This window comes from Phacochoerus africanus, chromosome 1 (genome assembly GCF_016906955.1).
Source record: "Phacochoerus africanus isolate WHEZ1 chromosome 1, ROS_Pafr_v1, whole genome shotgun sequence".
Classification (NCBI taxonomy): Eukaryota; Metazoa; Chordata; class Mammalia; order Artiodactyla; family Suidae; genus Phacochoerus; species Phacochoerus africanus.
Genome location: NC_062544.1, coordinates 217,085,667 through 217,113,262, shown reverse-complemented (window position 1 = coordinate 217,113,262; position 27,596 = coordinate 217,085,667). Strand labels below are relative to the sequence as shown.

The following is a 27,596-nucleotide window of genomic DNA, read 5'->3' as shown; positions in this document are numbered from 1 at the left end:
CTCCTTTATTTTTATTTTATTTTTTGCTTTTTAGGGCCACACCTGCAGCACATGGAGGTTCCCAGGCTAGGGTCAAATTGGAGCTGCAGCCACCGACCTACACCACAGCCAGAGCAACCTGGGATCCAAGCCACGTCTGTGACCCACAGCTCAAGCAATGCCAGATCCTTAACCGACTGAGCGAGGCCAGGGATCGAACCTGTGTCCTCATGGATACTAGTCAGGTTCGTTACTGCTGAGCCACAATGGGAGCTCCTAACTCCTTTATTAATTAAGCAGCACCTTGCCTTCTCACCTTCAGGTCACCCTGACGGACAGGCTCACTATGGTTCCCATCTTCAAATGACTTTCCATGGAAAACAGACAAAGCTCCCCGGGATCGGGACATACGGAGCAGAGCATTCAAAGAGCACAAAGTAGATCCTCTCCATAAGGGGCAGAATGAGGACAGAGGGTTAAGCAGAATTTTGCAGAAGGGAGGGGAAAGTCACCATTGCGGTGTGATGCTGTCAGAAAAGACAAATAGTGGAAGAAGGTGGAGGACCAAGGTGTGCGGAGGCTCTCGGAGAAAATGCAGCCTGAGTGATGCAGCGCTGGAATCAAGGCGGGGGTAGGGGTGGGGGACGCTCTCCAGGGCCCACATCCCAGTGGTCTCTAGCATAGCAAAGGAACAGCTCCTCATGGCAGTGGCTCCCTTGCCCCCAGTGCTGCTGTGACCATTACCTGCCTTCGGAGGTGTCTTGGGGGCAGGTTTCTTTTTCACAGTGGCATCACCTGAAACGACGAAGTTCACAGGTTATATTACCTGTCCGTTCAGTTTTCTCACAAAGCTCCTAAGTCCTAGTAGGATGCAGCCTTGCCCATGGGCCCCTCATCCAGAGAGAACCCTCTCCTGAATGTGTCTTTCTGGAGATCTTGCAGTCTTGCGTGGACAACCTCACCAGCGAATGAATATCCCTTCTCAGGGGAAGCTGGAGCCTCCATTGAGATAAAAACTCTCAAAAAGGCTTAAGCCTCCTTTGTCCATTTCAGTGACGATAACCCCAGACTCACTAGCTATTCTTTTACCCTGACTTTCAGGAAACTCAGAAGGGAAATTATGTCAGATAAACCAACTAAATTTAGCCTTTGCTGTGGATCCAAGGGTCTCAGGCTTCCTTTGGGTCACAGACTGAGGATGGGTGGCTTTCATTTTCTGATGTTTGTTGAATGGATCAATGAATGAATGATCAAATGAAGGAGCCAACCAGCGGTCTCCTCCATTCTCACCCTCATGTTCTCCAAATAACTTATAAGAAAAATGACTCACACAGACCCATTTTGCAGCACAAACCTATTTGTTTGTCTAAAAACCAATAGGGTGAGTATGCAAAAATATCTTTAGCCATCTTCATGGCTTATTTTCATATTTCTTTTGGGTCTCTGTTCAAGTTATCTAACCTATTTCTCCAAGTGCAATGAAAATCTACATGCACACAAGCAGCTGTATGTGAAGGTTTGTAGTGGGTTTACTTGTAATTGCCCCAAGCTAGAAGTTATGCAAATGTCCCTCAGCTGGAGAACACATGAACTGTGGTCATTCATACAACGAAACACCACTTATAAATAAAAGGACCGAACTTCTGATGTATATATGAATAAATCTCAATGATTCATTTTTCTCTTCTGCTAAGAGAAGCCAGACTCAGAGGCTAAGTCTATGCACTATATACATCTATTTATAGGATATTTTAGAAAAGACTAAACTATAGGGACAGAGAAAAGGTGGGTGGGGAGGAGTATTATCTACTAAGGGGCACAAGGACAAGATTCAAGGTGACAGAACCCTAGCTTACATGACTATGCACTGTCATGACTCATAGAATGGTGCACTAGAATGGGGGGATTTTACTGTACCTAACTTTTACCGTAACATGAAAAATGAAAAATTTAAGCAATGACATCCTCCCTATCCACACTATATCAAACAGCTACGGTTTCCCATAAGAGCAGAGAATCAGATGGTATTTGCCAGGGGTTGGGGGAAGGGAGACATGGGAAATTGTCTTCTAATGGACACAAAGTTTCTGTTATACAAGATGAATAAATACTAGAGATCTTCTGTATCATAAGGTACCCAGTGTTAACTATATGGTATCGTGGACTTTAAATTATGTTACGAGGACAGATCTCATGTTAAATCTTCTTAAACTTAAATGCACACAGGTATAGGAACCCAGGAAATATTCGGAGGTGAAGGACACTGTTTAGTACCCCGTTGTGATGGTGGTATCATGGATGTATGTCCATGTCCAAACTCATCAAGGCATTACATTAAATGTGTGCAATTTTTTATATATTATACCTCAATAAAGCAAAAAAGATGATGTTATCCATGAAGCTAAAGGAATAAATTTCAAAGGTTTCAATCCACACAAATTTTTTTTCCTGACAAGTGGAATTAAGCTAAAAATCAATGACAAAAATATACCCAGAAATTTTTCTCCTTGTTTAGAAATTCAGAAATCAATGTTTAAGTGCTCATACCCATGCATGCGTCGTGGCTTCCATGTTGTACAGACATAGAATGCTGCCGTGACCATAGAGAGTTGTACGGGACGGTGCTGGCCTAGCATGTTGAGTTTGGGAGTTAGATCTGTGTCCCGAGGAAACAGGGAGTCTGGACACAAACAGCAGTCCAGCTGGGCTGGAGGACCCCCTGGAGGGGCTTCCAGTTCTGGGGGACCAAGAACAGCCACTTAGGAGGCTATTGCCACACTCTTAGAAGAAACTGGTGGAGATCTGGCATGGGTAAAGGCAGCGGAAAAGAAAATACAAATAAGAGATGGGAGAACTGTTAAAAGAATTGAGGGGCTAAACAAGAGGGAAGTACAAAGATTCCTCAGGGGATTTCTTGCTTGGATAAATGAGAAAAATGGTATTGATGGAATACCGAATTTTGGAATGAAAGATGAGGCGTTTGACTTGGTCCAAGAGAATGTGGTAGATGACAAAGTTTAACCTGTAAGGCTAGAAACCCAGGATCAGAATTCTAGAGCTAGTTGCTGGAAGCTGAAAGTGAAAGACTTTAGGATCAAACATGTAATTGTAACGGAAACTGGAGGATGGGTCAGCTTCTGGGAAAAGAATACAATGAAGGATGAAAAAGTGACAGGGTCTGATCCTAGAGCTGGGAGGAAGGGCAGGGGCCTTGGAAGGACTGTCGCTGAAGCCCAGGGTGTTGGAGGATGGGCCCTGGGAAGACAGGAGCAGCATCGGGTGATGGGTGGAATCGGACAGGGCAGGTGGGCTCAGAAGTTGCTCTCGAGGAGATTCTCAAGGAAACAGGTAGGGAGTCAAGAATTCCGGAGGTGAAAGGGACACGGAGAAGCAGGGTGACAGGAGAGGAAATGTCAAGCTAAGCTTTCTTCCAAGGTCAGAGAGGAGAGGACAGGGGTAAAAGCAGAAAGTAAGGACTAGATGGAGAGGGAGGGTCCAGAGACGCCAGTGGGGAAGAGCCCTGGAAAGCGAGATCCTGCGGGAGTGGGTACTGGCTGGGCTAGGGAACCCTCCTGCCTGGCTGAGCCATGGAGCCCCTACCCCTCTGGATCCAGGGCAGCTGGGAAGGGAGAGGGCACAGCTGGAAGAGAGCGCCCTCCAGGGGAGGGAAAATTGCTCCTACCAGAGCCAGGATCTGACCTCTTGGGAGAAGGGAAGCGTCTATTCAGAGGAGTGGTATGGAGGGCTGTTCTTACGGGCTGAGTGGTGCCCCCCCCATTCATAGGTTGGTGCCCCAACTCCCGGGACCTCCAAATGTGACTGTATTTGGAGACAGGGACTTTAAAGGGGTGATTATATTAAAAGGAGGCTTTAGGGTGGCCCTAATCCAAACCAACTGGTGTCCCTATAAGAAGAGGAAGTTTAGGAGTTCCTGTTGTGGCTCAGTGGTTAACAAATCTAAGAACCATGAGATTTCGAGTTCAATCCCTGGCCTTGCTCAGTAGGTTAAGGATCCGGCGTAGCAGTGAGCTGTGGTGTAGGTCACAGACGAGGCTCGGATCCCACTTGGCTGTGGCTCTGGCGTAGGCTGGTGGCTACAGCTCTGATTAGACCCCTAGCGTGGGAACCTCCATGTGCCGCAGGTGTGGCCCTAGAAAAGGCAAAAAGACAAAAAAAAAAAAAAGGAAGTTTGGGCACACGGAGAGACACCAGGGGTGCACACACAGAGGGAAGGCCACATGAGGACACAGCAAGAAGGCCGCCACCTGTAAGCCAAGGGGAGAGACCTCCCGAGCAACCAGACCTGCCAGACCTTGGACTTCCAGCCTCCAGAACTGTGAGACCATACGCTTCTGGTGTTGAGGCCACCTGGTGTGTGGTACTTCGTTAGGGCAGCCCCAGGGAACCACTGCAGCTGTGGGTGGGCTCTGGGAGCCAGGAAGGAGGGCACCAGCCCCCAGAGTGCTGGGCCAGGAGCTAATGGGCAAGGGCACAGAATGAAAGCAGATGACACAACGTCCAGCCTGTACTATTCTTGGGGGTCCAATGTGGCCAGAAGTTGAGGCTAAACTATTATCTTTCTGAGTTACAGTCAAATAAGACTGAGGCCCAAAGTTTTATGTTTGTTATATAAATTTGAAGCATCTCCTGCTTGAATTGGTTAGCATTTGAAACTGGTTTGGGAGTTCCCATTGTGGCTCAGTGGAAACGAATCTGACTAGTATCCATGAGGATGCAGGTTCGATCCCTGGCCTCACTCAGTGGGTTAAGGATCCAGCATTACCATGAGCTGTGGTGTAGGTCGCAGATGAGGCTTGGATCTGGCGTGGCTGTGGCTGTGGTATAGGCCGGCAGCTGCAGCTCCAATTCAACCCCTAGCCTGGGAACCTCCATGTGCTGTGGGTGCGGCCCTAGGAAGAAAAAAAAAAAAAAAAAAAAGACAAAAAAACCAAGCAAACTGGTTTGGTTCCTATCAATAACAACAATTTTAAACATTAACAATGTTCTATATCCTATTCTATGTGGATTTTATAGAGCCATCTGCTGAAATGCATTCATTATGTTCTGGGTTTAGGAGAATGTAATGAATGGATTAGAAAGCAGAGTCACCAGATGCTAAAACCTGGTTTCTTGTAGCCAGCTGGACTCAGGAAGTTGAGTTTCTAACCCATGATCCTTTCATCCTTTTACTCACTGGGCTCTCACCCCAACCAAGCACAAGGGGTCACTTCACACTGTTTCCATCTCATGATGGACAGCGCCCTCCAGGGGAAGGAAAATAAAAGTCAGGTGACTTTCTGGGGCCATCAGACTACACGTGGTCCAGTTAGAAACAAGGCCTGAGGAGCCCCCTGCTGCCCAGCATATGGCTGCTTTCTTCCTGCTGCCTCTTCACTCCAGCTGACACCCTATCCCACCCTCAGATCCAGGTCCCTAAAATCCGTCTCTGTCCCTTTGCAGGCATGCAGTGGGCAGAGGCTCTGGCACTGGACTTGGCTTCAGATGTTCCCTCAGCTGTCTGACTTGAAGTACGTTATTTAACCTCTCAGAGCTTCCATTTCCTCATTGCAAAATGTGGAAAGAATAAATAAAATTTGTTGTTGTCATGAATGAAGCTGCGTCGCGGGGAAGGTACAGCATAAAGTGCATGCTCTATGCCTGCCCTGCCCCCACTCTCCTTCCCCAGGACTCAGGACTCAGTACGCAGTACCTTTCCTGCACCTGTTTAGTCCCTGCACTGTTGGCCAGGCCCGCTTTACACCGACACCACACGTCGCTCCCACTGCACCTGCAGCTCCTTCCCCAACTCAGGTCCTTGGTAGAGGGAACATTCTAGCCGCTCAGTCCAGATGCCCAGACTCTCAGCACTTCTTGGATCATGAACTACTTTTCCTTCCCCTGATGCACCTTCTTATCATCTTATTACTGCTGTCAGCCCTTTGTCCCTCACCCGCTTCTCCACCACCCTAAACGTCTTGCAGTAGCCATTGTCTGAGAGGAATATCACAGAAGGAAAATAAAATCCAAGCATCTTCACAAATCCCATGACAGCTTCCAGTCAGGCAAGCAGGGCAGAGGGTCCTCCCTTGCCTTGCCACCATGTATGTCCCTCTCCTGGTACAGCACGGCTCTCCAAACTCTCAAACTTTCCAAACTGCTCTGAGTCCCTCTTTTTATCCCTTCTGTGGCCCTTGTTTTCTCTGGAGCCCAGACTTCTCTCCTGAGCCCACCTATACATCCCACCCCCCAACCACCATCTCCTGTGGCACACGCTCTAAGCCCAACAACACCCAAAACCAAATCCAGGATCTTCTCCCCACACTGCTGCCTGTCCCATTTCTCCCAAGTCCCCTTTCCTGCCCATAACCAGTCTTTCAATTCAGCAACCAAGAAAGCTCTTTGGCTTGTCACTTCCCATATCCCCACTGTCACCATTCTCATCCTACCTGCACCTCCTCCTGGACCTCTGGTCCCCTGTCCCCACCCTAATACATCTATCACTCTGTGGTCAAAGTGGTTTCTCCAATGCAAATCTGATGCCCCTGCACTGTTTTGACCTCTCCAGTGGCTGCTCACTGCCTCTTAGGATCAAGCCCAACGCATCAGACAAGGGCCTTTGAGATCTGTCTCCAGTTTTCATCTGCAGTCTTCTTTCTAACTGTTCATCCTCACCCATGCCTCAATGCCCAGTATCAGTAGTTCTCAAAACCTAGCACGCATGACGATCACCTGGGAGACTTGCTAGGAATACCGATTCCTGGCCTTGCTGGGTGCTGATGCCGCTGGTCCCCGTGCCACCTTCTGGGGGCCACTGCTCTGTGCTCTATACCAGAGGCCTTTCCATTTCTGCAATGCCAGGCTTTTGTCTTTGCTGACTCTTGCACGTTCTTGGATACATCTCGGCTCACACATCACTGTTGCCAGGCTGGGATCCATGCCCCTCCTCCGAGGCAGTTCAATCTCAGCAGTCATCGCAATTACAGAAACCTGCCCCTAGCGCCCATATACCCAGCAAGTTCCCTGTGGACAGGAGCAGGGCCCACCCCATTCGCCTTCTGTATCCCCAGTCCTAGCACAGTACATGAACAGGCTTGACAACATCTCTTCAGGGCATGAGTGGAACCCCCAAGGCTCTCTGTTAACAGAAGAATTCCCAACAAGGTTCCATCCCATCCCTGGGCTCAGATGCTCAGAAATAAAGCCTGTTGGCTTGAATCCTTGTGCAGCTTCCCAGGAAAAGGAGAAATCCCCTTGCTTTGTCACCAACCAGATCAAAGCTGCCAGGTGCTGGGCCTTCCACCCCAGCCAGGACACTGAGGCTGGAAGAAGTGAAGCAGCCCAATAGAAACATCATGAATCAAAACACTGAATTTAGAAGCCTTCTGGGAAACCTGGGGCAGAGCTGGGAAGGCCAGCCCCTGGTTGTCTGGGTAATCCATCTTGTGCTTTTGCTGCAGGGTGTCCATAGCCACCGGGTCCTACCCCCATAAACCTTCCTTCTGCCCTGTGAGGGAGGAGGTTGGCACCCTACAGAAATTTCCAGACTGCTCAGTCCCTCTCTCCAGTGAATCAGTAGAGCCAAAACATCGGAGCCAGCAACTGGGTGATATTTACGGATCCTGAAGGCAGGACTTATGGCTTCAAAAGGCTCTGAGGTAACAAAAAGCCAAAGGGAATTGAAGAGATAGCCTGAAGGACCTTGGGTACAGGGAGGTCCCTGGATCTCTGCCTCTCTGGGGACATTTCCCTTTTGAGGTAGTTAGCCAAAAATAGACATCAAACCCCTCATGACTCCCCGAATCAGCATTACCTTTCCGCCACAGGCTTCTGAGAGGGACCCAGGTTTGGTGTGGAGGAGGCACCCACCCAGGGAGCACCTGGGAATGGAAGCTGAACCCCACCATCCTGCACAGGTCAGGCTCAGGGCTCCAAGTCACTTGAAACCCCCAACACTGCCCCCACCCCCACCTCGCACACGTCAGGCCCCATCCAGCACGTCCTTAACAAACTGGTGGAAAAATATTGGTCATTTTCCCAGAATGAATATCTCTGGGCAAATTTCCTGTACGCATCCCCTCATAGCAAAGGCTGTCACATAAGAAGATTCCAGGGGAACACTGCTCCTCTTGTTACAGCAAAGACCCACCTCTAAGCCCCCGGGACATAGAACATCAGGACAGTTGTCAAAAGGGCAGCCCAGCGCATGGCCCAGACAGCAGTGCCAGTGTTACGTGAGCGGCATCTTCCAGGCCCTCCCTGGGGAGACCCATCCTGCCATTTAACTGGCTTGTGGGAGACAACAGAAGAGCTGAACGCAGCAGCATGGGGTGGAAGCTCAGGGTCACATGCATGGTGTGACAGAGAAGGGCATGTGCGCCATCCCTCCTCAGACACCAGTACTTGGGTTGGGAGGAACTGGGTAATGGTGCCCGCTTTCAAAGACAGGGTCCCACATCTTTCCCTGTCAAGCAAGTCCTGATGCCAAGTCTTAGTCTTTGAATCCTATCAGCTATCAGGATTTAACATTCTTGACAACCTGGAGAGAATCTTTAAAAAGAAGGTTTGATCCTGGAGACACCTTTCAGGATAACTGGACACTGCTTTCAATATCCAAAGATGCTTCCGAGGTGATCAACTTTTGGTCTCAGAGAGATGCATACAAGAGACCAGGCAAAGGCATCCAAGAGTGTCATAGTCTGGGACAGTAGTGAGGTCAAAGTGACCGAGAGTAATGGTGACGCTCAGGCCAAGGGGTTTCCACCTGTATCACCCGCAGATCCCAGAAGCACAGGAGCTCATAAATGCATCCGAGGAGTTCCCGTCATGGCGCAGTGGTTAACGAATCCGACTAGGAACCATGAGGTTGCGGGTTCGGTCCCTGCCCTTGCTCAGTGGGTTAAGGATCTGGCGTTGCCGTGAGCTGTGGTGTAGGTTGCAGACGCGGCTCGGATCCTGTGTTGCTGTGGCTCTGGCGTAGGCGGGTGGCTACAGCTCCAATTCAACCCCTAGCCTGGGAACCTCCATATGCCGCGGAAGCGGCCCAAGAAATAGCAACAACAACAACAACAAAAGACAAAAAGACAAAAAAAAATGCATCCGAAAAGTGAAATGCTTCCTATATTCCTACTTTAGACCAGGAGCCAAAACTTCAGAGATGGACAGACCCTGGCTCTCTAGTAGTAAAAGCACCCTATGGATGTTTGATCTCTTTTCTAAAAGATCATCAGTTCTATAGACCGATGGGAGGGATCCCTGAGCCTGTAATGACACTGGCAGAGCCTCTCTGCATTTTCAAAAACCATTCCTTAAGCCCCATCAAGACCTCTCTCGCAATTCCAGGCAGATCCCCTCCAGCTGGAACCCCCTCAGTCTGGAGCCTATGCACAAGGCCTCCTTTCCATCAGGGTGTCTCTGCCACTGCATGTCCATGCTTGCTGGAGCCTTGACTCCTCACACACCAGAGGGTATGAAGCAAGAAAGCCACCCCCGCCACCCCCCGTCACGCCAAAGAAAAGCATTCTACTGAATGGCTTGATGTCAGAGCTAGAAAGGTCTGCGGTCAGTCAGAGAAGGTCCCCATTTGACAGGTGCAGAGGGAGCAAGGGCTCTGACCAAGCCCACGTGTTCAATTAGAGGCAGAACCAAGACTCTCATTCCCTGCTCTCTAGCCCTGGGGCTGGCTGGCTGTGCCCTGCGCCCGGAATGGGGCGTGGTAAGTGGGCACTTGAAGGGCCAACAAGAAAGGGTGTTGCTGCCTCCCCACCGCCCCCAAAGGCGGAGGGTGCACTTCCCCAGCCCAGGCACTTCACTTTTCTTTCTTCAAAGGTAGGAGACGACCCATTCTGCGTGGGAGGCATGCATAAAGTTTTCCAGGAGTGCTGACACTAACTCCCCATCGAGAGGGGGAAAAGCAGCCATAAAGATAGTGGGACAAATGACAAAAGCTGAATATGGGGCTGTGGATTAAACAGCAGTATTGGTTCATTGTTAAGTGTCCTGATTTTAATGATCGCATTGTGTTATGTTCTTAGGAGATACAACACAATAAGATATTCAGCGGTCAAGGGCATGGTGTCTCTATTCATAAATGGTATATATTTATAGAGATACATGTATATGTATGAATATGTATGATATATTATGAATAGACATAGTGTATATAGTATATATACAGTGTATATAGATACATAGGAGATGAATATTTGATGAATGGTGAATATATACGAGTTCATACATAGAAAATGACAAAACAATGGAACAAAGTGTAAATAATTGATGAACCTAAGTGAAGGGTATACAACAGTTTCTCATCGTATTCTTACACCTTTTCTGTAAATTTGAAATTTTATCCAAATAAAGTCATAAAAAAATTCCTGTTGCGAGGCATGTAGCAAATACCCTGAGAGGTCTCAAGATCCAGGGAAGCATGCCAGCTGGCACCCTCTTCTCCCCCCAGTGCTAATGGCAGCCAGACCTCCCCCTCACCCCAAGGCGGGCACTGCCCAGGCTGTGTGGACAGCACAACGGCTGGCTCTGAGACTGCGAGGGCACAGGGTGGTGTGGGAGGAGCGTAGAGCAGGGCTGCCCTCACAGTTCCACATCTTACGAGCTGTGAGACTCTGGGCAGGACGGTTTTGCTCATCTGTAAAATGGGAACAACTATTTGTAGTTCCATTAGGAGAGACTTGCCTGAAGCGACTTGGATTGAGTGCCTAAGATGACGCCTTCTGTGTAGGTGCTTCATAACTCTTGTGTTGTATCACGGGCAGATAGAGTCGGGGGCCCTCGCAATATTCACCCTAGTGTCTGTGCCTTTCTCCCTCCGGTCGCCCCTCATGAGAAGAAAGTTATCATCATTCCTCCTCAAACAAACCACAACCCTCTCCTCCTTCATAACCTGGCCCAGATTTTCTCTCATCCTGAAATCGCCCCAGACAACCGCCTCCTCACTCTTGTACTTGTGAGCTGGTGTCCAGCAGTCGGTTTTCTCTCATCCGGCTCCTGGGCGTGGGGCAGATGGACCTGGCTTTTCCCTCAAGCTTCCCAGGGCTTGGCGGGGGAGGGGTTGCCCAGGGCCCCTCAGGCACTGTCCGCTCTCTCTCTCACAGGATGGAACATCCGACCTGAGGAGGGCAGGGAATGCAGACGGGGATCTGGCCACTGTCTGTCTGACAAGGAAACTGCTCAGCCTTCCCTCGGCCACTGGAGGAAAGAGGGATTTCCGGGTTAGATTAGGTACTTCCCAGCCCCTGATGAAAATGAACACACATACACAGCCCACCACTCAGTGACATGAGAATCTGGGCTTTCTCATGGAATCAGAGTTGCCTGGGCCTGGGGACAGCAATGCTAAGAGAAAAAGGCAAGCTGCAGAGATGTACAGGCTGTGTATCCATTTCTGTAGGAAAAACATCCAACGGGCATATGTGCCCGAGTTATGTGTGAATATTCAGAAAAAAGTAATTGCAAATATCTTTGAGAAGGTGGGTGGAATCAGGGGTAAGACGAAAGAGGGCTTTCACGTTGTACTTGATATATTCCTGTACTGTTTAAAATGTTGAAGCAACAAGGCATGCATATTTAACATATGCATTTAAGAAGTATTACAAATTATCCACCGAAGGGAGGAAAGCACTGGGGGTGCAGACCCCAAAGACACCCCCCCTGCATCTCCTATCTCTGGGCAGCTACCTCCTTAGGGGCCTCCTGGGAAGGAAGCCCCACGGTGTATGCAGGCACCCGGGAATTCTGCAGGTTTCTGAAGGACACGAGCACATGTGTGTGCAGGGGGAGGGGCCGTGGGAAGCACTCTACTGATGCTCTCAGCGCACCCTGGGTGACAGTTGGGGTGATGGGGGCTGGGAGGGTGCATTGGCAGACAGATTCCATGTGGCCATTACTATACGTGGAGACGCACACTTCCACTCTTTCGGGAGTGAGACATCTGTCTGTAACTCCAGCTCGAAGGCTTTCTACACAGAATGAAATTCCCCTTCCACGACAAGCAGTGCCTACTGTTTACTACGGAGATGAAGCCTTTCAGCCAGCTCCACCCCTCCCCCAAGGGGCACTGCCCGCCGTGCCCGCTCCCTGAGCATCTGGAGGGGCAGAAACTATGGCCTCCAGCCTCGACCACAGAGTGTTTGCTCTGTCCCTAAAGGCAGATACCCTGAGGAGAGACCCTGAGGGGGTTCCGCATTTATCCGAGGCTGTGACCAGACCTGCTTCTCTTCCCAAGACTGACCGTGCATGGGCACCGGGCCTCCCTCTGGAACAGCTGGTGTCCAGCCTGACTGACAGCACCTTGGAAGGGCCCAGGGGCTTAAACAAATACTGAAGCCTGGATCCCACTGCCAGAGATCCCGCTCGACTTCGTCTGGGTGCAGCCAGGGCAGCCGGAATTTTAAAAGCTCCTCAGGTGAATCTAAGAGCCCAGCCCTAGAGCTGCATGTGGACAACTTGACTGGGGTTCTCTACAGCCTTCTCTTCTCCAGGCAATGACCCCAGGCCCCAGGTCTGCTCACTGTCTCCTGCTTGTTTTTCCCTTTCATGGCTCTCCTCTGACCCCACCTCACTTCCCTCAGGATTTCACTGGAATAGATGGGCCGGAGCTGAGGCCAGGAGGCAGGAGACCTCCCAGCTGCACTCCACGCAAGCCCGCTTCTGGCCCCAGGAGAGGAGACCAGCCCCATCAGACCATCACTTGGAGCTCATCTAAGAGCCCTTGTCTCTCCCACTGACATTTCCCATAACCAACAGAGCACGGGCCCAAGAAATCCATTTGGACAGGAGAATCATGAACTTATTCTCACTCAGTTCTTCTTAGACTTGTTTATGCATTTCCAACAACGTATGAAATGGCCACTCTCAACAACCTGAGGTTCCCCAGTGGTTAAACATCCAGGAGAAACTATCATTCCAATTTGGCTGCCCCGGCGTCCTGAGGGCCGAGCCTCCCCCTGCCAGCTTGGCTGTATGTGAAACAAGGAACCCGAGCTTCTCATTGGGAAGGTCAGTATGTTGCTTTGAAGAGATGAGAAGAAACCTAAGTTAAGGAGCACCACCTCATACCGGAAAAAGACAGGCAGCCTTTGAAATAATCTAGCTCCCTTTCCCTTATCAGTGTGGGTAATTAAGAGTTTGTTTTGTCTTTTTCTCTTTTAAAACACAGAAAGAGTGTGTTGGGGATGTCCAAGCAACCCCATACCTACTGCCAAAGTTAGAGGTTTCAAAGCATAGTTCCATCAAAATTTAACCAATAATTAATTGGTAGGGGAAGCCAGGGCTGCATTATGACCTTTGTGGACTCTAAGCACTTTTGCCTTTGGGAGCCCCTTCCTCCATTAAAGAAAAAATAAAATATATATATACACATATATATGTGTGTACCTACATATAAAAATCATATTTTATAACGGCATGGGTATAAAGATGAATATATTAATATTATGAATGAAAACATTTTCCTTGAACTAAAAGTGAATTTTTTTTCTAATTTTATAACATAACAAAATATTTTTGTGGGTCCATAAAAGCACCATGGACCTAAAAGACTAGGGGCCCTGGGGGAAGCCGAGATCCCCAAAAGAGGGAGACAGCCATGCAGGGTCCCAGGAGAAGCCCCTCCCCCCACTTGGCTGTTTAGACCACAGCTGCAAGTTGGTTCTGAGAGATGCTGGTCAGGTCACAGCCCCGTCATCCTGAAAGGTGCAGCCCTGAGTCCGCCCAGTTGGAGGCCCAGGGAACTTACAAAGGAAGAGGGAGGATGAGGCACAGACACGTCACCATGACCCTGGGAAGGAGACAGTCAATGGCAGAGGATGCTGAGTGATAGGGGAGCTCACGACAGGGAAGAGTTCTTTTCAGCTGGAGCGAGGAGGAACTCAGGATGAGCTGGCTTTTCCGTGGGAATCTGTCCCACGAGAGAGGTGCCAGAGCAAAGGCACAAAGGGAGGAGCACATGGATGGTTGGTGCACATGGAGGAGCTCAGTCTGGCTTGAGGATAAGATGGGAGTACAGGTGTTGGGGGGGCAGCGCTCAGAAAGAGAGGCTGAGGCTGGGTGTTAGAACATGTGCACACGTGTGGCAGGTGGGTCAGGGTGGCAACATGTGAAAAGATCACTTGCATGGGGTCAGTGGGCTCTGGGCACTGCTGGGCACTGCAACCGGGAGTGATCCTATTAGGGCCACCATGTAGCAAGCTCCGTCTGACAGGCAAGACTCAGTGGGAGAGATGAGGGGAAAGTCACCCAGGGGTCTTGGTGGGAAGCAGAAGGGGTCTGGGTGAGGTTGAGAGGGGGCAGAAATGGGTGAGGCCGCTCAGGCTGTGCAGAGATGGGAGGGCTGAGAAAAGGCCACAGGCAGCAGGGTGAGGGCAGCGCCAGGCTCCAAGGAGCACAGGCAAGGAAGCGGGGCCTCTGACACCAACCCTCAGTCCTGGGTCCTGCCTGAAAGAGCTGAGCAAGTACTTACTCTCTGTTCCTAGCACAGGAGGAAGAGAGCTCTTTGGCCTCCGGGCTTTCATCTCCGGGGCCTTGGCGTTCTCTCTGGTGGGGGCATCTGGAATAAAAACAGGTCACAACACACATGAGTTGGCAGCTGCCCAGGGAAATGAACAAGAGAGGCATCGAAATAAAAATCCCTCCTCACTCCACCCTGAGGGCCCTCAGTGCCTGCTGGGCAGATGGTGTCCATGGCTGGGCACCTTCCTTGCAAGAGCACCAAAGAAGGAGCTTCTGCTCCACTGGGCTGCTGAGTGCAGTTGCCCTGAAGATGGATGGACAGGCCATCCTGGGAACTAGTTAACGCCTTCCCTGCTACAGCACATGTGGGCTGCCAGGATCACATCACTGGCAGGGCTGGGGGTGTCGGAGCCCCTCTGCTCACCAACCCCCCTTACTCCTTTCATTGGGTTTTTTTTTTTTTTTCCCTCTCCCCATAGGGCCACAACTGTGGCACATGTTAAGTTCCCAGGCTAGGGGTCCAATTGGCGCTGCAGCTGCTGGTCTACACCACAGCCACAGCAAAGCAGGATGAGAGCTGCCACTGTGACCTACACCACAGCTCACAGCAACGCTGGATCCTTAATCCACGGAGGGAGGCCAGGGATCGAACCTGCATCCTATGGATACCAGTTGAGTTCTTAACCTACCGAGCCATGACCGGGAACTCTTTTGCTTAAATATTTATTTTTTATTTATTTATTTATCTTCAGGTATAGTTGATTTACAATGTTGAGTCAACTTCTGCTGTATAGCCCAGTGAGTTGGGTCTTAATTCACTGGGTTTCCAAAAGCTGGCTCTAAGGTCTCTTGAACAGAGGAAGCAGGGGACCGAGTCTCTGTCCTCGTGCTCAAGATCTGAGGGGGGGCTTGCAGCCTGTTTTCTTTGACTTTCTTGCACAGATGGGCACTGACAGTTGGATCTCCAGACCAGACAAAGGCCTCTGAGCAGGTAGCTGGCATGCCTCACCTGCTCTGGACTGAGCCCCAGACCCGTCGTGGGGTTTCTGCGCCCTCCCCAAAGTGGAACCGGTGAAGCCCAAGAGGCAGCCTCTGGGTAGAGCTGAAAGGCTGCAGGAATCAGCACACACATCCTCAGGCCTGTCCTATACTGTCTCTATGCTCATGCCAAGTGTGGACGATGCCAGGGGAAACCCTCTTTTGTCAGGGCAGCAGGGTTACATGGTGCTGGGCTGGGCAGAAAAGGCCCTCACCGGGCCCCGAGGAGGCGGGACCCCAGGAAGTTGTGAGGAAACCACCCAGGATAAGAAGGAGCTCACTGTACCGCTATCACTCCGCTCCAGCATTTTCCCTATAAGCAACTCCCTTCAGGGACCACGCTGGGAGGGAGCCTCCCCACTCAGGGCCCCTTCCTGTGCATCCTTTTCCTGCTCCTGAAGAGGAAGCGCCCAGGGAGAAAGGAGGGGGTGGGACTTTCCAGCGGAGCCTTGGCCGCATTCCTGTGGCTTGGCCAGGGAGGAAGGGCCAGCTCCCTGTCCCCGCCTCCAGGATGGAGCAACTGCTAACACGTGCTCTAGGGCCTGGGCTCCTGGGGCTTTGGGGGGTGGGCACATGAGCACGGAACCAGGAGCTGGGCATTTCCCTGGCATGCACACTCCTGGTACTCCCATGTGGGTGCACTGTTCTTTCTAGATGGCATTTGGGTCCCTTTCCTCTGCAGCATCTGGGGCTGTCCATACAAATTCCTCCACACCAGTCAGGCTTCCTTCCTAACCCAAGGCCTGCCCATTCTCCATGAGCAGGGTAATCTAGGTATGGAGAATTGGGGCAGGCCCCATGCAGGCTCAGGCAGGTGGCTCTGAGGGGCTCAGGCCTCCAGGGCTGTGGGGACCATCCCATACTGCAGGTAGCCAAAAGCTGTGCATGTGTCACCACAGGAACGATTCCAAGGAATCCCTAAGTAGAACTTCTTAGCAGTCTGTGCCAGGGGATGGGGCTGAGGTGACAGAGCAGGAAGAAATCTCTTTGAGCAGCACTTGACAACTCTGCCCCCTTCCCTGGTCCATTCCTCACTGCATTTACCCTTCTGCCACCCTCTGTAAGGACAAAAGAGCCCCAGAGGATGAGTCAGGGGTCCCCACCATCTGTAGCTGACATGACCTGTGTCCTGTTTCCTCAGTGGGCTGCCCGCACATCGGGTTCCGTGTGGACACGGCTGGAGGGGCAGCAAGTCCCATGGGGAAGGGGTGATTCCATTTTCTCACATTGGGAATTTTCCCCAGACAGCGTGGTCATTCCCGGCTACAGAAAAATCCTTAGCACATCTTTATCCACCTCTGTGGTCCTCAACCTTGGCTGCACTTTAGAAGCACTTGTACCCAGGTAACTCACTCCCCAGATCCTGGTTTAATTTGTCTGGGTGAAGGGCTGGGCGTCAATAATATGCCACCAGGTTGAAAACTCCTAGTCTCTCTCCTTGCGGCGGGGTGGGGTGGGGGGTGTGTGTGTGTGCATGCGTGTGTGTGCGTGTGTGTGTGTGAGAGAGAGGGTCTCAGGGACTATTGCTAGCGTCAGGAAAGCCTGTTCATGCTTCCCTTGATATTTGCTGGCCAGGCTGCCAGAAACCTGGGTCAGGAGTGAGTCTACACTCCCTGGTGCAGACCCTCCCTCTCCCCTTCCTTCAAGACCAGCACCGCCAATAGCACCACTGCCAATTTCAAGAAAGGCACACCCAGAAATCTGCTTGCTTCCCCCCTTTGAAGGAAGAGGAGGGGAGAACAGAGTCTGTACAGAGAGTCCTCTCTCCCGGGCATCAGCACCCTCCTCACGTCTTTCTCCTGGTGAGTTCCGGAGCATCAGGGGAAGAGATACACAAGAACTGAGAGTTTTTAAGTTGATGGGTAAACTGGGGCATAAACAGAGGATGAGAGGCCCGGTTTTCCTGGGTTTCTGAGAGAAGGGAGAGGGACCAAGATTCCTTCCCTCCTCGTGCGGTCATGCGGGCTTTGCTTCCAAGCATCATGAGAGGTGGGATGGAGAGAGGGGGGCTCTAGTTTCAGCTTTGTTGGCACCGATCCTGGGATGGTGGGCAAATAATTTCAACTGCCCCGGGTTTCCATTTCTACATTTGTACAAAGGGAATGACACTTCTTTTCTCTCTCTACCTCACAGCTTTACAAGGCTTGAAGAAAGATAGCAGAGCAGAAAAAATGGGCATTTACTCATTTCATTCATTTCTCCTGTTCGCCACATAGCCTCATCTCCTTCCCAAATCCGCTTTAAAATCCTCCATCTTCAGTTCCCGTTGTGGCTCAGCAGTTAATGAACCTGACTGGCATCCATGAGGACGCGGGTTCGATCCCTGGCCTTGCTCAGTGAGTTAAGGATCTGGTGTTGCCGTGAGCTACGGTGTAGGTCGCAGACATGGCTCGGATCTGGTGTTGCCCTGAGCTGTGGTGTGGGCCGGAAGCTGTAGCTCTGATTTGATCCCTAGTCTGGGAACCTCCATATGCCTCGGGTGCGGCCCTAAAAAGATAAAAAGACAAAAAAATAAAAATAAAAAAATTAAAATGCTCCATCTTCAGAAAGCCCTCCCCGATGGCCCTTTCCTGCGTGTCTCCTGCCTCTGCATCTGTCCTCAGCTCCTGGGTGTCTGCTTTACGCTGTCCTGTGAATCCACCATCCTGTCATGTGCTTTGAGCTCGTGTGTAGAAGTTCCCTGAGCCTTATCTTTCTATCTGGCCACTAGGAAAGGGGCTCAGGTTTTGCTGTCAAACCAGGCACACTCCTGGACTTGGAGCCCCGCTTCCCTCTGCAGCACCCCCGCCCCCTGGGGGCTGGGCCTGCACCATGAGCCACTAGCATCCGTGAGAACCCACTGCAAGGAGCCGGCTGGGAGGACCCTGTGCTTAATCAGAACCAGCTTTGAGCTCACATGGCTGCCTGGGGGATAAAAATAATAGTAATAAAAGTTTAAGAGCAGTGCGTATTTTCTGTCTATTTTAATCAGGTTGTGATGAAACTGAGCTCCATTTCGAGATCTGGGCCCTGGAGCGGGAGTCCTTTGCTGGCCTGCTTCTGCCCCCAAAGAAGCACAGGGAGGGAGGAAGGTGGTGCTGGGGGGAGATGGGGGGCCTCTACAGAGAGAGGAAAACGCGTCCTTATATGGACAAAGCCTCACCCCTTCCACTCCAGAGCTAGCTCAGGCTCAGCTCTCCAACACGGTGTTTCTCCTTCTGTCTCCCCCAAGAGAGGTCATTCCTGGAGCTATAACCCTAGGCAGGGGAAATGAGGTCTCGGGAGCCTTCTGGAAGGGGGTCTGAGCTTCCAGGAGCTGCATGAAGGGGCAGGGCGGAGGGGCCGGCCTCTCTCTCTGCCTAGGAGCAAGAGGCAGGCTGTCACAACTGAGAGTGAGACAAGCGTCTTCTTGGCTCTGCAGGTCGGTGACTGAACACTTGGGCAAGTGCCTGACCTTCCAGGAAAATGGGAATAATGACACCCCAACAGAGGAGTGAATGAGATATGGGGTCAGAGCTGGCATTTATTAGGTACTTCGCCTGTGCCCAGCACGATGTTAAGTGCTGCATACATTTGTTTCAGGTTGAACCACACCATGTGCCAAACTTCAAGAGTTTTTGACCTCCTAAAACAGCAGTTTTATTTAGTTCAACCTAGTATGTGTTAGCGGCCTGTGACGATGCAAAGAATAAATGTGACAGTGGGAGTAGACTGAGGCTAACAAAGACAGGTGTGTGGAAGTCAGCTCAGCCACAATCAGAAGGGCTCGGTGGCCAGGGGGGGAGTGGACCACAGTGGTTAGGGGCCAAAGCATGGGTTTAATTCCACCCAGCCAATGCTTAGTTGCATGGCCTTCGGCATGTCACTCAGCCTCTGTACACGTCAAATTAGGTCTTAAACCCCATTGTCATGGTTACAAATTACCCCTGAGTTGCCAAGTCCAAAGGCCAGTGCTCAGGCTCCTTTATTCTACTTGGCAGATCATTTGATGCCATGCTCTGCATCACTCCTGTCTTATTGCAATGATCACTCTCTGGCCTCTGGGACATTCCCTCCTGGATTTCTTCCTGTGTCCTTGTGGCCATCCCTTCCCAGTCTCCTTTTGCACATCTCCGTGCTGCCCTACTTCTCAATGTTGGACTCTCCTTCCCCCCTCCACCCACATCCATCCCTAGCGACCTTATTTAATCCCAGGACACTCAGTGACCTCACGCCAATGGCTCCTCATATCCTGCCTCCAGCCCCGACCTCCCTCAACTCCAGATCATCTAAATGCCTGCTCCTGGGACATGCCCACTTGGATGCTAAATGGACATCTTTAAACTTGACATACAGGAAGCTCTTGACTGTTCCCCTCCTGCCTGCAATTCTGATCTCAGCAGTTGGTACCACCAGGGACCTGCGCTCGCTCCCAAAAGCTAAGGGTCACCTTTGACATCCGCTTCTCTCTCTCTCCATTTCTAATTCATCAGCAAATACTATCAGTTCTACTGTCAAAGCATTAGCAACCTGATCACACCCCACCTCTCCATGGAGGCTCAGCTGTATCACCTCCTGTCTGGGCTATTGCGGCAACCCCCGTCTGCTCTCCCTCTTACCCCTCCTGGGTCTGGTCACGGCCTGAGTGATTCTTTACATGGCCGGTGTTGTCCCATCACATTTAGAATAAAATCCAGTGTCCCGGTCACAGTCCACCTGGCCTTGTGGATCTGGCTGCTGGTCCTCCTTAGTCTCGTTTCCCACCGCTCTGCTCTGGCCCAGGGCTCGGCCACCCTGGCCTCCTTACTTCTCCTCTGGGAGTGTCTCTGGTACAGTCTCAGCTCAGGGTCTGCTCCTGTTCCATACCCACTCCTTTCTTCGGCTGGGACTCCTTCCACAAGGCTTCAGGCCCCCTGGTCAAATGCCTCTGCCTCAGAGAGGCCTCACACCCACCCTCTCCAACAACGCATCCCTCCCCGTCACCAGCTTTGCATTCTTCACGTGTTGTTGCCTGAGATCATGTGACATCTCTGTTCATCTGTATTTTTGTCTCTCCCTCACTCCAATGTCAAGTCTCTGAGAAGAGGAACTTCTGTTTTGTTTATTGCTTTTAACTCTAGAGCAGTGCTGGGCAGAGTGGCTACTGACAATTCTGGTTGAATGAATGCCTACAAATGCCACCCCTTAACACATTCATGCACGGCCCTCCATGGTTACGAAGCCCTGGGTTTCATGGGTACCTGCAGCCCAAAGCCCTCAGCAGGGTGGCTGGGAAGGGTGGCCTGTGCTGCTCTGTCTGGGGGTGAGCCCACCTCACCTCTCACCTGGGACTGAATGGGAGGGAGTGGGCCAGTGCGGCCAGAGGTGCAGAAGGACTTCCCAGTAAAAAGGGGCCGTTACTCAGGGAGACCCAGATCTCTCGGACAGTGGACACTGCCATGTTAGTCACTAGATGGGGAGGCCACGCAGGCCGTGGAAAGTGCAGACTTTGGAAGCAGATACACCCAGGTTCGAGTCCTGCTCATGCTGTGAGCCCCCCCACTCCCATGCAGGTGGCTCAAAGGGCCTGGGCTCTGGGATCAGAGACACAGCATCTCCTGAATTCTGTCTGTGTGACCTGGGGAGGGTGTTGACCCTTGCAGAGCCTAGGTTTTCCCATTGGGAAAGCTGCCATGTCTAACCAATGCATAAACTAAAAATGCACAGGAGTCTCTGGCCACGGAAGGCCTAGAAGGTCAGCTTTTTCTCTTCCTGGGTGAGTTTTCTGGCAAGTCCTTACCCACTCCAGGCTCCAGCTGCCCTCTGTGGCACAAGTTTTCATGCCTGATGCTGCTCTTGGAAGGATCAGCCATATGACCACAATCAAGAAAGTGTACAAGAGCACCCTTTTTCTTACCGAAACAACCCCAACAGCAGGATTAAAAGAGCCAGATGGGCTGCATTACATTCTGTCTTCACTATAAGAGGGAAGCAGTAGTGTGGAAAATACAGAACAGTCAATGAGCCAAAGTCATTTTTATGAGCTCTTGAAATTCATCATTCTATTGGCCACAGATGAATAGTCTAAATGGTGTCTGGCGCAGGCTGCACGAGTGATAATGAGTGGCTGTCAGGGGCAGGGCCAGCCTGACATCAGCATCAGCTGCGGTCTCCACCCCAAGTGAGGAGGGACCTCGAACCCCCTGGGGAGGAAGGCAGGACAGGTCCTATCCAGAGTTCCAGTGGGCAGCGGCAGATGGACCATGATGGACGACTCTGCACAATGACTGGGCTTGAAAATTCAAAGTTATTTAGGACAAGCGGTTTTTCACTGTATTTTAATTCCTGACTGTTTAAAAAAACTTGATTAAAAACTATGGACCCTTTCTTCAGACAAACGCTCTAATCCACAAGCACACAAAATTTTGCCTCTCATACCAAAGGCTGCATGGACCCATTGGGATGTCTAAGCCAGGTACTGTCTGTCACCTTAGGGAGCAGGGAGCTGAGAGGATCAGGAAGCCTATTTAGGTGAGAGGAGCACAGGGGGGAGAGATGCTGAAAGGTGGTGGGAGAGCAGCCCGGGTTCTTACTATCCGCCCAGGGGTGGCTCTTGATGAAGAGATAAAGGTAAACGTGGCAAGAAGGCCACCCACACGCAGGAGAGGAACATAATGCCATGGGCAGCAGCAGGAAAAAGAGTGGGTGTAGAGGGAGCTGCCCTTTTTCTCTTTGGAAAAAAACAAAACCAAACCCAATTAACCCATAGTCAGCCCTGTTATCTCAGCTGGTCTCCCTCTGATCCCCTTCCACGCTCTTCTCCTAAGACTCAACTCCCAATCTGTAGCCTGAGGCCAAACCCTGCAGAGGTGCCTCTGACGGAACCATATAGCTACATTACAATGGCCGAGAACAGCGGAGAGAGCAAGGATGGCAACTAGAAAGGGACCAACTTAGGGGCAAAAAAGCCCTTTTCCTTTGCAGAATGAATTCCCCAAATGTTAAAAAAGAAAAGAAAAAAAAAAGAAGAAGAAGAAGAAAAAAAAAGAATCCCCAAATGTATTCCGTAGAGAAAACCAAGTTTGGTTTTCAAAATAAACCATTGGCTCTTTCTGGAAAAGGTGCTGACACTTTGCAGATAAGGAGAATGAATTGTGGTCCTGTCTTCAGTGAGCTGTGTAAATAGGACCCCGAGAGGCCAGGGATTCCAGATGCAGATAACCTCATTAGCAGGAGGGGCTGCCTTCTAGATTGCTGGGAACCAGCATGGGTCCCAAGTGTGGACTGTTGGAAAGAGGCTTCTGGGGTCAAGTTCCCAGCAACGCTGTGTTTTGAACTGCAGCACCTGTCTAGAAAGCAGCAGGACTCTGACCTGGGTCGGGGATAGGAGTAAATACCAGCAGCCTCCTCGCCTCAAAACATATGTTTCCAGCCCGCTTCCGAACCAGCCATGCACTGTGACCCATAAAATCTGTGGGTCAGACTCTGTGACAAACACATTCACAGAACTCCAGGGGGGAACACACGATATTCCTCAATTTCAGCTTTCCTGTTGAGTATTGACAGTTTACATTGTGTTGCCGCTGTGTGAAGTTAAAAACAAGCAAACAAACAAAACTTTTTCTTTCCAGACTCTTTCCTTTTCTCCCATTCCTTCCCTATCATGGATCTCAGCTTTTAGGATCAGGATCTCATCTTAGAAAATCCAGAAGGGAGACCAGGATTTCACCTCGTGCAGAATGCCAGTGACACTGGTTAGGGTTTTAGAAGCCAAGTGATCATATTTGCAGTCGGAAGAACAACGAAGCTGGTCTTCGAGATGCCTTATATGGGCACCAGCCTTTAACGTGTCACTGAGAGTTCCTCACCAGGCATTTCAAGGGCAAGAGATTGTTTTCCCCAAACCACCTTTTTAGAAAGTTAGTCCCAGGCAAGTAATGAAATATCAAAAAAGGCACTGGACCGGGAGTCCCAAAATGGGACCCTGGTCCCGGCTTGGCCTGAAGCCTTCCCTCTCTGAATGGCCAGGGCGTCCCAGGCTGTCAAGTGAGGGTGGCAGCCTAAACCATCACGGGGTTGTTCTGCTTCCAAGTCTCTATCCCCAGAGGAGAGTCACAAACACACTCCCTGCATTTCTTTAGGACAAGTGTCCTTTCCTCAGGGCCGAGACCCGCCCCTCCTCAGGAAACTCCACTGAGACCTGACAGGCCCCTCCGTGCCCGCATCTCTTCCTCTCCCTCTGCTGTATCACGGTTACATTTCTCTTCTTGCAGAGGCAGGCCTGGCCCCTCTACCCAACGACTCAGCCCTCACTCACCTCCTGGAGGAAGTGGCCCGACAGGGACCTCACTCTGCTCCCTCCTCCTCAAGGGTCTGTCCTGCCAGCACTGACACTTGTTTGTTGCGGCTTGTAAAATATTATGTAGTCATTTTCCTGTGGGTGTGTCTTTTCTCCTCCTGCCCTGTGTCCGGCTTCCCTGCCTGGCATGTAAGGGCAGGATGGAGTTTGGAGGGGGGGGCAACAAGGTGAGAAGCCCTCCCCCTAGCAGGGGTGGGGCCACAAGGCCACAGGGGACCATGAAAAGTAGAGCTCCCACTTCTCTTCCTGTCTCTGTTTTTTGCAGGACATGACTCGACACCCCAAGAGCTAATGCCATGGGTTGGGATGGCCGCTGGGGTGCAGTTCTGTTCAGATACGGTGGAAGGCAGTGGTGGGTGGGCAAAACCTACCGTCCACGGTGACTTGGCAGGAGCACTCAGCCTGGCCGGCGCTGTTCTTGGCCACACACTTGTACAAACCTCTGTCCTCGGGCAAGGCCTTCTCGATGGAGACGGAGCACAGTGAGCCTGGGATGATGGGGGGAGAGGAAGAATTGTTGAGTGGACCCGTTCTGAGTCCAATACCTGCCTGCATCTGCAGCATCACAGGCGACTGTTATTCATGCGGCCGCCTCGGGAGCCCAGAAGTCAGGGCCCTGTGGGAACCAAGGCCCTCTCCCCACCAAAGCCAAGGCACTTTCTGCTGATAACCCAGGTCCAAAATAACTGACCCCTAAATACGCTCCCTCCTGGTACCCAACTCTCACTTCCAGTGAGTCTCTCATGGGGATATAATGGGAAGGGAAGAAGAAGACTGAGAGATAGCCCCTACCCTTGGTGCTAACGTCAGCACAACAGCCTGGATGGATGGACCTAGGCCCTCACCCTGGACGTCACCAAGGGAGACAAGCAGTGGTCATGCTCAGGGCCTCGGACTACGGTAGGGACGGTGGCAGGTGGGGGTGCTCCGCCAGCTTCCAGCAATGATCCTGGGAGAGGGCATTTCAAGCAAAGAGCTGGGTGGGGGAGGGCAGGGCCTGAGCCCCTTGTCCAGCAGGGACACGGGCCTGTGGGAAGATCTGTTGGGAGGAGATGGTGGCCAGCTTGGGTCCCTGGAGCTGGCTTTTCAGGAATGGTGTCCGGGCTGAGACTCATGGCCAGTGAGGGGCTCTGGGCTGGGGGAGGGACGAGGAAAGGCTGCCTCCCTCAGTGCAGGGTCTTTTGTTTTTTGGGGTTTTTTTTTTTTTCATCTTTTTGCCTTTTCTAGGGCAGCACCCGTGGCATATGGAGGTTCCCAGGCTAGGGGTCTAATTGGAGCTGTAGCTGCCAAGCCTACGCCAAGGCCACAGTAACGCGGAATCCGAGCTGCGTCTGCGACCTACACCACAGCTCATGGCAACGCCGGATCCTTAACCCACTGAGCAAGGCCAGGGATCGAACTTGCAACTTCATGGCTCCTAGTCAGATTCGTTAACCACTGAGCCACGATGGGAACTCCAGTGCAGGGTCTTTTGGACCCCTGGGAGAGGGATGGGATGGCCTTCTCTCCCATGGGTCCACCCTTGGCCCAGTATACCTCTCCTGGCCTGGCCAGGGGAAAGCGAGGTCAGGCCGGGCAGCTGTAGGAGCCTGGTCCTCACCATCTTAGCTCTCTCATCCCAGGGCTGGCTCTTCTCTAGGGGACCCCTCAGGGTGTGGGGAGAGGCCAGCTGAGGACTGGGCCTGCTGGGCCAGGCAGGAGGGCAGCAGTACCCTAGCTCTGACCATCAGACACACAAACAAGCCAGCAGCATGGCATCCTGCCCAAAGCTGCCCTGTTGTCAGGGCAGCCGTCATCACACTGGAGGAGAAGAGAGCCAGAGCCCCGCGCATCCTGCCGCCTGGGGCCACTGCTCTGGCCACCTCCCTTTCCGCCACAGTGCCTGGCACAAGCCATCAGCCCTGAGCGGGCCGTGTGCGTCCTAGGTGTGCGTGGAGCACCGCAGCCAGAAGCGAGGCCATAGACCCTGCTCCCAGAGGGCCTTTGATCTCAAAAACATCCACGGCCACTTAGGCAGATGCTCAGACTCCACCAACAAATACAAAGATGTTCAGAGACAGGAAGGGTGACGTCACTTCTGCCCAGAGAGCCTCAGTGAGGCTGGAGGAGAAAGCAGAGACAGAATGGTTGTCTTTATTTCTTGGCACCTGGGGAAAGTCTTCAGCAGGGAGACCTCAGTTCTGCTGTCCCCCTGGGGCTGGATGGCTGTTCTGCACCTGCCCCCTGTGCTCTCCTTTAGACCCCACCTCAGTATGCTCTCCCATAGCAGAAGGCAATGGCTTCGGCTCTCTTCCTACCGTGCTTAGGAGACAGGATTTGCGGAAACTGCCACAGAAAGGATTTAGGTTGGGGTTTTAGGAAGTCTGTCATGAGAGCGAGAGCCGTGAGGTCCATGAATCAGGGAATGTAGGTAACTGTCTTCTAGAGAGAGAAGTTTCTGTTCATCTGGGAGGCCAGCAGGAGGCACAGATGAGGCTGAGAAGAAAAAGATCCCATCTTGCCATCTTCCCTCAGTCTGAGGCTAAGGCTTTGTGAACAGATACCCCAGACCCAACAAACATCCTGGTCAGACCCTTGACTGCTCCTCGGTTTCGGGCCCTCAGCTGCCTTCAGCCTTAAGCCAAACTGGCCTAAAACAGTAGTGAGACCACCTGGAGAGGTAGGACGTGGAGACCACAGCCCTCATCCTTCATGGGGTGGGGAGAGGGGGCAGAAAGCATCAGAGAGGCAGCTTTTCTAAGCTGCTCAGGGCCTGGACCCCTGGCCATGTGCGTGGGTTGGGGGGGGTGGGGAGCCCAGGCAGGCTTGGAGGCTGGGCTAGCCCAGATTGAAGAATCTGGTATTTCCTGTGGGACAGCTTATGCCTGACCTCCAGAAGAAAAACCATTTCCCAGAGTTGGTTTTTTTTTTTTTTTTTTCCCCTGGTAGGGAATTTTGAGAGGAAGGTGAGGGGGATGGGAGCTGTCACCACAGAACCAGGGATCCAATGAATGGCTCAGCTAGCAGGGACCCTGGGAGAGCCCCTCATGGCCATGGAGTCTGACGATCCCCCCACCCCAATCTCGCTCTCTGTGTGGGGAGAGGGGAGGTAGTGTTCGAGGTGGAGGGAGTGGTCCCGAGCCCCAGAGCAGGGGGGGACAGTGGGACTCGGCTCTGGTCACCTCCTTAGGAATGGTGCCTTCCATGCCACCTCTAAGCACCCCAGGCCATAGATGGGTCCCTTCTGTGCCCTGAGCTCACCTTGATCCGAGCACATTTCCCAGGGCGTGACTGAAATGCACACCTCTCTCCCACACTAGCTCTTGGAGGGAAGTGACTGTGTCTGTTAAGAATGTTTTTCCTGAGCCTGGAATTCAGTCACAGTAAGAAAAAAAAAAAAAAAATTACCATTCTGAGAATGACCAAGCTATATTTCTGTAGCAGGTGATCTGGTAGGATCGATGCAAGAGAAATTCACAAACATTTAATCAAACATAACCTACCATTGAAAAAGGTAATATAGTTTTTTTTTTTTTTTTTTGAGTAATAGAAAAATATAGTTTCTAAAAGGGGGAAAAAAGGCGTTCCCGTCGTGGCTCAGCAGTTAGTGAATCCGACTAGGAACCATGAGGTTGCAGGTTCGATCCCTGGCCTCGCTCAGTGGGTAAAGGATCTGGCATTGCCGGATCACAGATGCAGTGTAGGTCACAGATACAGCTCAGATCCCGCATTGCTGTGGCTGTGGTGTAGGCTGGCAGCTACAGCTCCAATTGGACCCCTAGCCTGGGAACCTCCATATGCCATGGCTGTGGCCCTAGAAAAGACAAAAAAGAGACAAAAA

General features: G+C 51.6%; 1 protein-coding gene across 2 annotated transcripts in view; it reads right to left on the bottom strand.

Annotated features, from left to right (window-relative positions):
• The window catches only part of MYLK (myosin light chain kinase), a 190,026-nt gene that overhangs the window by 49,784 nt on the left and 112,646 nt on the right, over positions 1 to 27,596 (bottom strand). For both annotated transcript variants that reach the window (XM_047790591.1, XM_047790599.1), the window contains exons 16-18: positions 24,148 to 24,264; positions 14,453 to 14,539; positions 724 to 774 (exon numbers count right to left, since the gene is read on the bottom strand). In XM_047790591.1, coding sequence (XP_047646547.1) covers positions 724 to 774; positions 14,453 to 14,539; positions 24,148 to 24,264 — 255 coding nt within the window. The remainder of the gene's footprint in view (positions 1 to 723; positions 775 to 14,452; positions 14,540 to 24,147; positions 24,265 to 27,596) is intronic.